This window comes from Ursus americanus, chromosome 15, assembly GCF_024610735.1.
Source record: "Ursus americanus isolate L20-20 chromosome 15, mUrsAme1.1.p, whole genome shotgun sequence".
In the NCBI taxonomy this organism is placed as follows: domain Eukaryota; kingdom Metazoa; phylum Chordata; class Mammalia; order Carnivora; family Ursidae; genus Ursus; species Ursus americanus.
Window position 1 is genome coordinate 24295574 of NC_142141.1, and position 13455 is coordinate 24309028.

General features: G+C 59.3%; 1 protein-coding gene across 7 annotated transcripts in view; it reads right to left on the bottom strand.

Annotated features, from left to right (window-relative positions):
- The window catches only part of TCOF1 (treacle ribosome biogenesis factor 1), a 38048-nt gene that overhangs the window by 5813 nt on the left and 18780 nt on the right, over positions 1 to 13455 (bottom strand). For 3 of the 7 annotated variants that reach the window (XM_045815296.2, XM_087867855.1, XM_045815291.2), the window contains 10 exons: positions 12091 to 12228; positions 11720 to 11905; positions 11451 to 11642; positions 11148 to 11288; positions 8873 to 8983; positions 4496 to 4682; positions 2900 to 3033; positions 1294 to 1407; positions 677 to 923; positions 107 to 192 (listed from right to left, as the gene is read on the bottom strand). In XM_045815296.2, the coding sequence (XP_045671252.2) occupies positions 107 to 192; positions 677 to 923; positions 1294 to 1407; positions 2900 to 3033; positions 4496 to 4682; positions 8873 to 8983; positions 11148 to 11288; positions 11451 to 11642; positions 11720 to 11905; positions 12091 to 12228 (1536 nt within the window). The remainder of the gene's footprint in view (positions 1 to 106; positions 193 to 676; positions 924 to 1293; positions 1408 to 2899; positions 3034 to 4495; positions 4683 to 8872; positions 8984 to 11147; positions 11289 to 11450; positions 11643 to 11719; positions 11906 to 12090; positions 12229 to 13455) is intronic. The other 4 variants (XM_045815292.2, XM_045815294.2, XM_045815293.2 and 1 more) reach the window with 4 other exon arrangements.

Genomic DNA, 13455 nt, shown 5'->3' on the forward strand with positions numbered 1-13455 from the left:
CACAGGGCCCTGTCGCGGGGGATGGCCTCGGCCTAACACTGCAGCAGGTGGCCTCGAGTGCCCGCCCCAAGGCCCCCAAGGGGCCAGTCCCCTCCCTCGCGGTTACCTGAGAGGGTGCCACCGCCTCGTCCTCGCTGGACTCTGCTGTGGTCTCCTCCACCAAGGTCTCCGTCGTGGAGGGTGCCGGACCTACTGAGGGAGCACAGGCCAGCTGTCGGGAGGCCCTGGGATGGCCTGAGCCTTCCGCTGGACCCTCACCCTCCTGCCCAAGGCTTTAACCGCTCCTATGACTCCCTCCAAGATCAATGGCTGTTTGCAGCCTTTTAAGCAAGACACCTGAACGCCAAAACTTCCGTTCTAATTCCTGAGGCCTGACTTATAGTTCCCAGCTTTTCTGTGCGGGAAGCACGACCCTGGGATTCTGGGGGGTCAGTTATGGGAGCCCGACAGTAAAAAGCCAGCAGTGGTCAAACAGTAGAGCTAGAAGATCTTTGGTATCATTTGGATCAACCTCCTCATGGGATTGTACAGGTGGGGAAACTGAGGCCCAGCATGGGATGACTAGGCCCAGGCCTCTGAACAAGTGGAGACACAGAGCCGAGGCCGGAGCCTCGTGCTCCGCCAGACAGCCCTGGCCCCGCTCTGGGCCCACCTAGCCTTCTCCTGGGACCCTCACCTGGCCTGTGGGCCGAGGGAGCCATCCGGGGCCTGTCAGCATCCTCCTCACTCCCCGAAGAGCTGCCGCTGCTGTCGGCACTGTCATTGGAGGTGTCAGAGGCCTTAGCTTTGGCGTGTCCGGCAGGAGTGGCCGTGGCCCGCTGGATTGCAGGAACCTCAGGCTTTCTGAGCTTGTTGGTCCCCTTGGCCTGCACAGGGGCGCTCTGGGGACTCATCACAGGGAGTGTTCCCAGAGCACCGTCAACCTAATTTCGTTAAAAAAGAGAGAGAGAGACAGAGAGACAGAGAGAGAGAGAGAGAACAGAAGAAAAAATGAAGGGAAATAAACTTGGACTTGGTGCCTACCGAACACCCCAGGTACCTCAGGGCTGGGCGCCTGCTTGCGGCTTCACGCCCGGGCCTCACTTGGCCCTCCCATAAACGCTCCGCCGGGCAGCACAGGCTGGGGGTGTGGGTCAGAGACACGTGCATGCTCCAGTCACAGGGCGGCTAAGTGCTGGCGCTGGGACCTGGGCCCCTGCCTGGGCCCTCTCTTCTCTGCTCTGCCATCCTCGCTCACTGTCCCCTCCAGGATGGGGCCTGGCTCCACCACCACCACCAGGCTCCCCAGCTCACCCCACTGGAAGACGGGGTCCTGGCAGCAGGAGGCTGGGCCTCACTGGCTTTCTGGGCAAGGACCTTCAGGGCAGCCTGGGTCAGCGGGAGGCGAGCAGGGCTCCTCTTTGTCACCTGTGGACAGCCACAGGCAGCCCTGAGACTCGCAGGTCCTCAGGATGCCATCTGTGCTAGGCCCTGGTCAGATCCTGGCTGGGGTAGGAGGGGACCTATATCTGCACAAGGAGTCACGGGGCTGGAGTAAGGGACTGACGGATCGTCAAGGGCGAAATGCCACCATCAGGGCAGAAAACAGGGCCAGGCTTCAGGTTATCAGCTGATCACATCGTTCTCAGAGGATCCAAAGACAGCTTCTAGCCAGGGGAGGGAAGCTGCTCGGGTCCCCTCCGAGGCCCCCCAACTCAATCTGAGCTTGCACCTGGGACGAGTCTCTAGCCTCGTGGCTACAACAGCCTCTCAAAGTCTCCCCGGCGCCACTCCTGCTCCCCACGTCCGCCACCAGTCAGGGAGACGGCACTGGAAAGGAGCTGGGCGGGGCCTCCCCGAAAACCTCCAGGCACCCCCACTGCCTCTCTGCTGCTGGGCAGCCTCACCACGGCCTGTCCGGGCCCTCTCGCCTTCTGCTTCGTCCGGCTCTCCCGCCCAAGTGCTTCCCCAGAGGGTCCCACCCCGTGTGCCCCAGCCTGGAGTACCCCCTTGCTCGCCCTGGCCTGGCCGCTTCTCTAACCTCCGTGTCACCTCCTTGGGGAGGCCGCTCGGGCCCATCCTTCCCGAAGCAGCTCCCCCCCTTATTCTCTGGCTTATACTCAGTTTCTTTCAAAGCACCCACCAGCTGGTGAGTACTTCACTCTTCGGCTTGCTTGTTCCACAGCCCGTGAGGGAAAGCACTCTCCCTGCTGTCCTCCCGCGGCACCTCCAGGGCCTGGCGCGGACAGACGCCCAGCACCGGCTGCCGGCCGAGTGGCCGAACGGAGGCAGGCTGCCGGGCGCAGCGACCACAGCACAGCTAGCCAGCACCCATGCTCCCAGGAAGCTTCTCTTGGGCTGTAGCTCGTGACGAGCCCCTCTGGGCTAGGGGTGCCCAGCTCCCTCCTGCCCTCTTAGAAGAGAGGGGCGGGGTGCAATGGGAAGGGAAAACTAACCCACATGGCCCAGGAGCTGGGTGAGGAGTGAGGAGACCCGGGCTCTGGGCCTGCCTAATCCCGGACAGGCCTCAGCGGTCTTGCCAAGGGGCAGCGCTCGGCTCTGCCGCTCGCCGCTAACGCTACCCTGCTCAGGCTGTAGATTTAGGCAAAGACGCAACAGAAACACGCCGAAAACGGCGAAGGCCAGCAAGTCACCATTACCCACACTAAGAAGGGCAAGGTTTGTTCACAGCACTTCCAGACCGGGGGGGAAAAAGAACACAAACCAAAAGCACAACCGCACTGGACCGGCTGCCGAGGGCGCGCGGAGCCACACGCTCCCAGACTACTGTTCCTCGCTGCTCAGAGGCATCCGGGAGCCTGGTCAGGGCCGCAGCCAAGCCAGGGAAGGCGCGGGCCGCGAGGGGGCGGCTCCTTCTGGGGGCGCCGGCCCGCACAGCCCCCCCTCGCCTGCCAGGTACCTGAGCGACGGGCACCTCCTGTTTCTTGCCTTCTGACGCCCGACCGGACGCCTCACTGCCGCTGGCCCCGACAGCGCTGGCTCGGACGGCTGGCCTTGCGTGGGCCGAGAGCACGGTCGCGCTGGGTCTACTGGCTGAAACGGAGCGGGACGGGGCGCAAGTCAGGGCACACAAGGAGCAATCCCCAATTATCAGCCCTTCCTGGGGACGCGGCGCAGTGCTCACGACATTTGTAGCAGAAGCCTTTTTAAGAGGGCGCCTGGGGGGCTCAGTCGGTGAAGCCTCTACCTTCAGCTCAGGTCATGACCCCAGGGCTCCCTGCTTGGTGGGGAGTCTGCTTCTTCCTCTGTCCCTGATTCCCCGGCTCATGCTCTCTCTCACAAAAATAAATAAAAAAAAAAAAAAAAAAAAAAAAAAAAAAGCCCTCCCTGAACCTCACAGCCAGGAGTTGTCACTAGCTCCGTGTCACGAGCTCAAGGGAATCACAGGACTGCTGTGGCAGTGACCCCAGGATTTCTCCCTGGCCCCTCCCCACACTTCAGTCCGATGACGCTGCCCCTCAGCTGGCCACGCCACTACCTGGGCAATGGTGGGGGGCACTGTCACCAAATGGGACTCACTGTGCTTTTAGAGAGTCTTCGTAAGAATATCACGGTCGCTTGCAAAGGCTGTAACGTGTGTTCGCTGTAGCGCTGTGTTCGTGATATCCCCACAGCCCCCACGCAAAGCCCTTAGCTTCCTCCGGCTCGGCACTGCCCACATACACTATGCTAAGGCCACCCAGAGGACAGCTCCGGGGCCAGCAGGAATCACATGGTAAATGCATCATGTCACCGTCCGTCAGGTAAAAATTACAGAGCAACATGCACAGTACGGCCTCACTAAAAACACAGACACAGTTGCAGTGTCTGGGAAGTTAACAGTTCCAGAACGTCAGTAATTATTCCAGACAGGGGGATTACAGCGACATCTTTTCTTCCGTGCTATTCTGTGTTTAATGAGCCCACCAAAACCAGGTCTTATTATTACCCTCACAGAGTGTCATAACAACAACATTAGCCATTTTTCTGATGGCACTGGCAGCATCACAGATTCTCAGAAGTCAAAGAAACCACAGAGAGGGTCGGTCTCCCACTGACAGATGGAATCCTGGCCTACGATGTCTGGTTAGGGATTACCCAGCCCTCTTTACAGGTGAGCAGGACCAGGAGGCTCACTACCTCCCCGCCCTGTCCCCATTCAGGCGGTCCGTTGTTACAAAGCTCTTCCTTAGATTCTGCGGAAACCTGCTGCCGGCAGCTTCTAGCCACTGGCGTGGGTCCTACCCCTTGGAGCTGGCAGAGAAGTCCCGACAATACTATCTCCGGAAATGGGGACCACAGGTAGCTCCTTGTTGGGATGAAACAATGAGAGCTGGCCTCAAGCCCCTCCGGAGCAACTGCGTGCTGTGTGACTCAGCCAGCAGCCTCTCCCCTTGGGGCTGCAATGGGGTGTGCATGCGTGTGTGCGCGCGCGTGCGTGCGCCGGCGGCCCCTCCCAGGTGAGCCTGGCGGCTCGGGCACAACAGCCTGCCGTGCACGGCGGGCCTGTGCTCACCAGGAGTAGAGCACTGCGTAGCGGGGATCACATCCTCGTCCTCACTCTCAGAGGAGGAGCTCCTGGCTGTGCTCTCCGAGGCCCGGGCCTTCCTCGGGGTGTTTGCAGCTGGGGCTTGTGTGGCGGTAGCAGCTGGGCCAGCTGGACTACGATTAGGGTCGACAAAAATCAGAGGGGGTTTAATCACCTTGAAAAACAAAAACAAAACATACCCCCCTAGTGATTAAAGGCTTGGCCAGGCAGAGGCCATTCCGGCCGCCCCCCAGCACTCTCAGCGCGCCCCCGGCCCGTGCACCTCTAAGACCCGCACAGCACCTCAGAGCCCACAGGAGCGCCTGAGGTCAGCACTCCTAGCTCCACTGTATGGTTGGCAACACTAGAAGTCCAGAGAAGGGACAAGGGTTGCCCAAGGCTGCACAGCTTCACTGAAGTAGAGCCAGGGCCAGAAGAGCCAACTCAGCCTGCTTTCCTCTGGCAACTTCAGGGACAGACGCTGGCCGAGCCAGGTGCTCAAGCGGCATGGCCCTCAGCCGCCTGGTCGTCACCCACGGTTCTCCTGGGGAGCGGCTCCCACCCTAGAGACACTGGCGCAGCCTCCTGAGCTGTGGCCCAGGGTGCGACGACCCAGCTCCACTGACCCCATGTCTCCAGCAAACAAACCGCACAGGGGAAAGGCAAGGTGCAAGCGTAAGGGACCCAATGCAGTGTGTGGCCCTGTGTGGGCCCTTCTCCCAGCACACCGGGTACAAAGACTACCGTACATGAGACAATCCGGGAAGCGGAACGCCGAGTGTGCGGGCCAGTTTCTTAGGGGTGATACTGTATGGTGGCTGTCCTCTCAAAGAAAAGAAGCCAGGGGTGCTGGGGAAGGGGCGGAGGGTTTGCAGGAAGCAAGCCTGGGCACGAGTGCAGACCCGCTGAGGCTGGGGAGGGCACGTGGGGGTTCTTCATGCCTCGTCTATCTCTGGGGAGGCTTTACAGCTTCCAGTGAGGCAGTAGAAGAAAGAGAAAGCGGCCGCTCCCGGGATCCTGCGGACCAGGCCAGGGTCATGGCTCCGGTGGATATGCCCACTGCACGCAAGGGTATGTCGCACACACGGAGCCTGCGAGCCCGGCGAGCCTGCGCTTTCCATCCCCAGAGGTCAGACTCGGTCTGAGTGCCATGCCCTCTCTGGGCTGGGGGAAAACACAGGGCAGCAGGAGGAAGCTGCCCAAAGCCAGGGTCTGGGACCCAGTCTTGCCCATTACTCCACCCCGCCCACCTCCACGGCCCCGAGCACAGGGAGGGGGGTTGAGACATCATGAAAAGTCAAGCAGAGAGGTGCCCGCCCAAGGGTGGGAGTTCTGCTGGGCTAGGGCGCTTCCCACCCTTGCCAAACAGCCTCCCCCGCGGCTGCTCTGATCTGCCACTTCCAGAGCCTGCCTTCCCACATGATGAAAGAGAGAAGGATGGAAAGTGGGAGAAGGCTTACAGTTGAGGGAGGGGGGATCTATATATATGTGAGAAGACAGAAGAACAGATTGTCGGGGACGAAGAGAGGCACCGAACCCACCGAGGCAAACAATAGCGTCTGGGATGTTAAAAGCAGCTCAGCAGCGAAAGCCTCCCCCTCCCTGTTCCACCTGCCCACACGGCCTCGGCGCCGGGGGCGGTACAGGGGGCCTGGCGCGGGAGGGCAGGGACACGAGGGGCCCGGGGCTGAGCCCTGGACACGACGCAGTGCAGTGGTGGCAGCGCATCGTTCAGAAGGTGGGCCATGCGACCCAGGGACACGGGGAAACCCGCCTCTGATCCCACCTCCGCCAGACCTCACCATGTGGTGAGGGCCTCCGTTTCCCACCTGTTGAAAGGGCTCTTAGTAATCCCAGCCTGGGCTCGCTCACTGGAGGGGCTCTGATGCGCTCTGACAACTGCAAAGCACAGCACACGGGGTGACAAAGATTCACAGGAAGCTGGCGAGGCCTCGCCTGGGCATTCGGCTGGGCCTTCCTGCAGCCACCGTGCAGCCAGGGCCCAGAGGGAATGCAGGGATCCCCTTCCAACTGCAGAACAAACCTGGGGGCCCGCTGTCACAGCTGAGCTCACCGACTGTGCCCTCGTTCCAGGCTGGGGCCGACAGGGGGCAGGGGGCTGACCGGCCCAGGCTGTTAACTCTGGGGGTAAGGGACAGAGCTGAGAAGGCACCCCAGAGCCCCTCGCAGAGCTGCCTGGGGGCTAGCGAACAGGTCCTGGGCCAGCCCCACCTGAAAGGGCTGGGAAATCCCTCTCTCCAGGGGTGGGCCTGCAGCCTCGCGGCTCACCAGCCCCCGGGGAATGTCATCCCATGGGTTGAGAAGGCTGAGGCTCAAGAGAGGGCAAGTGGCCTCCCCCAGGGTGACCAGCAAACTGTGCCAGAGAGGGACGGGAAGTCAGCTCTCTCGGCACCACACAGGAGCTCCTTCCAGGACCAACCATGCCAGGGCTCCGACTTAACACCCTAATTCAGTTCTTTCCGGGTCTTTCTCTCTAACTCTCCCTGAAATGTTGAGGGCAGGCCTTAGGTCTTTTTAATACGGTACCTACGCCAGCAGACCCTGGCCTGGGGTTGTAATGCCAGCACAACAGGGCTGCGCCACAGACCACCCCCCCCCCCCCCGTGTATCTCAGAGACAGAGTCTGGGGTCCATCCTTGCAGGTGGGGAGACTGAGGCACAGAGAGGGAGCCTAGGAATGGAGCCACAGTCGCCCCTGCCTCTCAGCCTGAAGCTCTGCCCACAACTCTGGCATCGATCCCTTTTCTCCACTGATAGGCTAATAAAAACAGAGTGAAGCTCGTCCATCGAGGAGTACTTGACAGATGCGAAACAGTGACACTAATCATAATGAGGGAGCTGGGGGGGAAGGAGCTGAAACCCCTCCAGTGGTGAGCAGAGGCTGTGGCTTCCTCAGGCTGCTCTGTCTCCCCTAAATCCTCCTAGGGAAATGCACAAAATGCCAACTTTTTTCCTGTTTCTTTTTTAATAGGGACTCCAGAATCTTCAGGACTAACGTACCAATTAAATGGTTCAGTTTAAGCATGACGCTCATTTTAATTGTGTTACTCTGCCCCCGCAAGCAGGGCGAGGCAGCCCCCTCCCTCCCAGCTGTCCCGATCCTGCTCAGGGAGGGAGGCGGCCTTCTCAGGGCGCCCGGACAGCCAGAGAGCAAAGCCCAGGTCACCCTCCTCTTGCCCTGGAGAGAGGACAGCACAGGCAAGGGCCAGGCCACGGACACAGTACGGACGGCCTGTATTCAAACGCCAGGTCTGTCCGCTTGTTCCTGGCCATGGGACACCAGGGCAGGTCACTCAACTTCTCTGAGCCTCACTCCTTCCTCCTTCGAACGGGAATAAAAGAAGGACCTACCCTCAGGGCTGCTGTGGGGACCGAGCAGAAAAATGAAGTACGGGATTCGGCACACAGAAAGTGACTGATAACATTAGGTGTAGCCGGTCATCAGGACTTTTATCACCGGGGCTACGGAGCAGAGAACGGCAGCGAGCACCCCACCCCATCACTGGGGGTGGCACACAGCATCAGACGTCACCGCTGGACCGATCAGCACGCAGTACGGTAGGTACACGAGAGAGGTGGTTAAGGAGAGGGTCTGGCAATTGCAGGACTCCAGTGACCCTGAGGGGACCTGGCAGAGGCGTCCAGGTACCTGGGGCTACAGGACAAAGGGCACTGCCATCTGCCGGAAAGGCTGGGGCTCACACAGAGGCCTGGACTTAGCAAGCTGGGGAGACAAGGTGGGCCTGGTCCCAACCTTCGGGTGCAGCAGAGCACGTGAATGCACGCCACGGGCATCGGAGTGAGGTCCCGGACATGCCCCCTGGATTGGGACAAGCCCTGCGGAGAAGGCTCCCGGTCCCAAACGGCAAGCAGGGATGTACAGGGAGCCAGGGGGCCAGCATCCGCCCCTACCCTGGCTTCTTATGGGTCATGAGAATTTGGGAAATGGACTTCAACTCACTGGGCTTTGATTCCTGATGCGTCAAATGGGCCACAGTGCATGCCCTTCCGGAGAAACAAGCACTCGCCATCAGGCAGCATGTTGCGCACAGGCGCGGGGGGAGGACCGCTACCCTGCCTGCTTCCGGTGCAGATGTCCGGGCCTCAGGATGGTTAGGGTGTGCCCGGGGTCACAGAACTGGCGGCTGGGAGAGCCAGCACTGACCCTCCACGGTTTGGCTCTGTGTTCAATGATGCTCTGCTGCCTACCTCCCGGGGTAGAGGAATGATCAACTGGGAGACCGTGAAGTGCTGTTTAAATGGCAAAGGTCTGCCCTCACTCCCCCCTTCCCAGGGGCCTGCTGCCCCGTGTCCGCAGTGTCCCAAAGAGAAAGAAGGGCCTACCTGGCTGGCCGGCAGCTCCTCGTCACTGCTCTCTGAGGACCCCTCTGCGTTCTTCTCTGGGGGTGCTGGGGCCAGGGGCTTGCTTCTGGCAGCTTTGGAGTTAGCCTCCTTCTGAGGGGACAAGCACACGGGTAAGGGACAGGGGTGTTAGCTGAGGGGGAACACGACTGAGGGTCTGGGGTGGGGAAACCACAGACAGTGAGCAAGGACCCTCTCATATGCTGGCTGTCCATGGGAGGACAGCTACTGGCCCATTACTACACACACGGGAGGACAGCTACTGGTCCGGTATGCCCCACGGCCACTGGAAACACAGGCTTCCACTCTGCTAATGCTCCCTCCAGAGCTGACTCTGAACTTGAAAGGGACATAGGAGTCAGACCCCACTAAAACCTGAGGGCTGCGGTGCTGTTGGCCAGGCCTCGGGATGAGAGGAGACAGCAGCCTGGGACAGGTTGCAGAGGTGAGCCAGTAGTCCCAGCGTGCTCACATCTGGCTGTAACACCCCCAGGTAAAAGCACGAGCCAGCCGGAAGTGTCCCAAGTCTGCCGCCCCCTCCTGCCAGACTAGGCCTAAATGAGGGGGGCTGGCTGGGCAGGAGCTGCGGTAGGGGCGGGGGCAGAGGAGGAGAGGCACTGGTGGTGACCAGCTCAGGGAAGCCCAGGGCAGGGGCAGAGGCCCCCCTTCACGACTCAGTCCGACCAAGCAAAGTGGCAGAGCCACCCATGTTGCCCGAGTCCAATTTCTCAAGAGCAGTGAAAAGATCCTGATTTGTGCTGTTTCCTACTTTTTAAATGGGTCAGCGACAACGCACAGCGCCATAGCTGTGCCCCCGTCTCTTCCTTGCTAACAGAACCCCGACTCTGGTCTGCTAGCCCCCCACTCCTCACCACGCTCTGGGGAGGGTGGGCCCCTCTCCCAGCCAATCACAGAACCAGAGGCCCCTTATCAGTGGGCGGCCTTGGTTTTTTTCACCAGCGCAACGAGGTGAGGGGAAGGGAGGTCAGCTGGGGGACTTCCTAGCTCTTCTGGAGATGCTGCACCCCGCCATGACAATGAGCGTAAGACGGAAGAAATCTGGGTCCCCCACGATGCCAGGCCGAAGGAACCACCTTTAGAGCAGCTTTACCCCAAAGCTTCGTGCGCTACGAGGTAACCGGTCCCACTTTAAGCTCTTGGAATTAGGTTCTCTCCCGCAGAGTAGGCTGTCCTGATCCAGGAACCCACTTCAAACTTAAAAAACAAATCAAAATACTGCTATGTCTAAACATGGCTGGGAGCCCTGTGTCTTAGCCTGGCATTTAGGCCCCCATAAATGTGCCTGGTAACGAACAACTGGAAGCGACTACTGCCTACAGCGTGGCTGGCCTTTGTGGAACCCGCCTGACTTCACACTCCCTCCCCTGGCAACCCCCCGCGCCGGAGTGCCTGGCTCCACTTTTGTCTGGTGAACCCCTGGTCTTCCTTCAAGCTCTGCTCAACCGTCTCTTCTGGCCTCTTAGAGACCTGTTCTCCCAGCTCCATCAGACAGAACACTACCAGAATCTTCTCCAATAATCTGCTACTTCATCTTGCCCTACTGACTACAGGCCCTGTAAAGGCAGAGCCAACATCTTTCACCCCTTAGTCTCTACCAGTGAGAAAGAGCACCCGGGGCTGGTCTGATGTGCTGACGGCAGTGCTAGGAGCATTTAAGAGACTTCTTGGTGCTTGTTTAACTCCTGAAGAAAACAGCAATCTAAGAGGGGTTGGAGCTCGGCCTGGCACAGGGATTTCCAGCTTCCCTTAAGAAACGAAGATGTTGGCCACACACACAGGTACGGTTCCACAAGGTCACAATCGACCGCTGGAGCTGATGAGGACCGTCTCTCTAGTTGGGACCAGAGCTCTCCAGTTTGCCCTGGCTGCCACCACGACCTTCTACTGCCTCTCCTGACAGCAAGGCTCAATGTCAGCTGCCAGGCCATCACACCTGCGAACCCTCTACGTCCTGGAGTCTGTGTCCCTGAACTTCTGCAGGACAAAGCCACCCCTGCTGCTTTCTGCACACAGACAGAAGGGAAATCGTCCAGATAGAAGTCGGCTCCTCCCTCCCTTTCCCCAGGCTTCACCCAGCTGAGCTGTCCCTGGGCAGATGCACGTGCCTTCCTGGGGTCCCAGGCCCAGGTGAGGGAGGGGGCTTCCTCTAGCTCCCCAGTGCCTCCTGGTACCTGCATCACAGCCCAAGCCTCCTCGAGACTCCCTGTGACATCCTGGGACTCCTGGCCTCATTTACCTTGGCAGGAATTGCTGGTCTAGCCTTCTGTGGGGCTGGTGTGTCCGCTTGTGCTGTGGAGGCCTTGGCAGGTGCGGGAGTGCCCGGGACACCTTTCATCAGGGAGGCCTTGGTCTGGGGGGGCTTCACGGCAGGTTTCCCCTGAAGAGACACAGAGGACAGCAGCTGGGGTAAGGGTCCAGGAGTCACGGCTTTCATCTGGTCTTCTTTCCTCACCTGGCCCTGAACCCAAGTCGTGAGCGAGGAGTGGGTGGTGGCGGCTCAGAGGCCTGGTGTTGCAGCGGCTTCCTCATTAGGCCTCACCTGGGCCGGCGCCTCCTCCTCGCTGTCCGACTCCTCCTCACTGCTGCTCTCCGAGTCCTCCTCCGGCTTCCCGGCCTGGCTGGCTGTGGCTCCTGTCTTCCTGGGAGCGGCTGCTGCAGCCCCTTTCCTGGAGAACCCCTTGTCAGGGGCTGAGGCAGTTCTGACCTGGGGGGTGTGCCCTGAGGGCTTCGCCTGGCATGAGAGACACAGAATTAGGTGAGAGCGCCAAAGGGACCGAAGAGTTGTTCTCCACTCTCCCCGGGCCTCACCTGGGTGGGGGCCTCCCCGTCACTGTCCGACTCCTCCTCGCTGCTCTCTGAGTCCTCCTGTGGGCTCTTGACTGGCCCCTGCTGGGCCTGGGCTGCTGTGGCCACTGCCTTCCCCACGGCTGGCACGGACCCCTGGCCCCTCGCGGAGACGGCGTTGCTCTGGGGGGTTCTTGCTGGTGGCTTTACCTGAATTGTGAGAAGGTAACAGTATTAGGGAAGGAGGCAGACAGCATGGTTCCATTTAGGTTACGCCCTCCCACGGTGTGACTGTGCAGAAGTCTCTCCCGCCTGTGCAGGGCCCTGGCTGGGCTGAGCCAACTGCGTGGCCCTCCTCTCCACCCCACCTCTGGCGCCTCCTGGGCTTCACTTGCCTTGGCCGGGGACTGCTGCTTGGCTTGAGCAGCCGCAGGGACCACTTTTCCCGGAGCGGCTGCTGCCGCTTTGGCTGAAGCTGCTCTAGCGGGAGCTGGGTTGGTTTTGCTCTGCAGGGTTTTCACTGAGGCCTTCACCTGGAAGAAGCAGGAATTACAGAAGGGAAAAGGTGAGATGCAGCAGAGTGGTTAAGCCAAGAACATCGATTCTGGAGTCAGATGCCTGAGTCTGGATTCTTGCTCCTCCAGTTAACTGTTGTGCAAATCTGGGCAAATCACTGACCTCTCTGGGCCTCAGTTTCCTTCTCTGTAAAATGGGGCTAACAAGGCCCACCCACAGGGTTTTCACAAGGATTAAATGGGAGAGTCACAGTGTTTAGCATGGTGCCTGGCACATAAACTCGTTATCGCGAACACTTTTCTTCATGTTGGCTAAGCATGTGCCTACCCAGGGCAGAGGTATTTTCCAGGCTCCCTTTTCAGCCAGGCAGCCACGAGTTTAACTTCTGGCTAACAGAATGGAAGTCGAGGATACCATTCAAGTTTCTTACACAGGTAGAAAACATGGGTCTTCTTCCTCCCAGCTGGAAGAAATGCTGAGGTAACAGCTGGAGCTCTAGCAGCCATCTTAGTCTATGAGGCAGGAGCCATGTACTCAGAATGGCAGAACAAGAGAAAACCATGGCTTGAAGTTTTCTTCATTTTAACCTAATCTTAACTGATATCCAAGGGATTCCCCAAAACCCTCTTGGGGTATCCAAGCAAACACAGACCTAGAGAGACGAGGGCAACGAAGAGTAAAATCTTTGGCGGTGAGATCGCTGACAGTAGTGTGAAAGCAAACCAGGCTAATAGGAGGTAGAATGAGGCATCAGGCAGTGTCTCTAGGCCCCTGCCTCATTTGGAGGCCCCTGCCTCATGTCATCTGATCAGTGACACGACATCCACACGACACCAAGTGAAACTAAGAACTGTACTTCAAGAAAGAAAGCCCTCTAAAGCAACGACTATGCCTGGCTGAAGTCAGGCGCTCATCAGCACAGAAAAGTCATCCAGAGGGGAGCCATGTCTTTGACATTCACTTAAGAAAACAGAAAAGACACCAGGACCAAGTTGACCTCACAAGTCTCAATACATTTAAAAAGACTGAAATCACACCAAATATATTTTCTGGCATAGAGGGATTAAATTAGAAATCGATCACAAGGGGGCGCCTGGGTGGCTCAGACAGTTAAGCGCCTGCCTTTGGCTCAGGTCATGATCTCGGGACCCTGGGATCAAGCCCCAGGTCTGGCTTCCTACCCAGTGGGGAGTCCGCTTCTCCCTCTGTCCCTCCCATGCTTGTGCTCTCTCTCTCTCTCAATA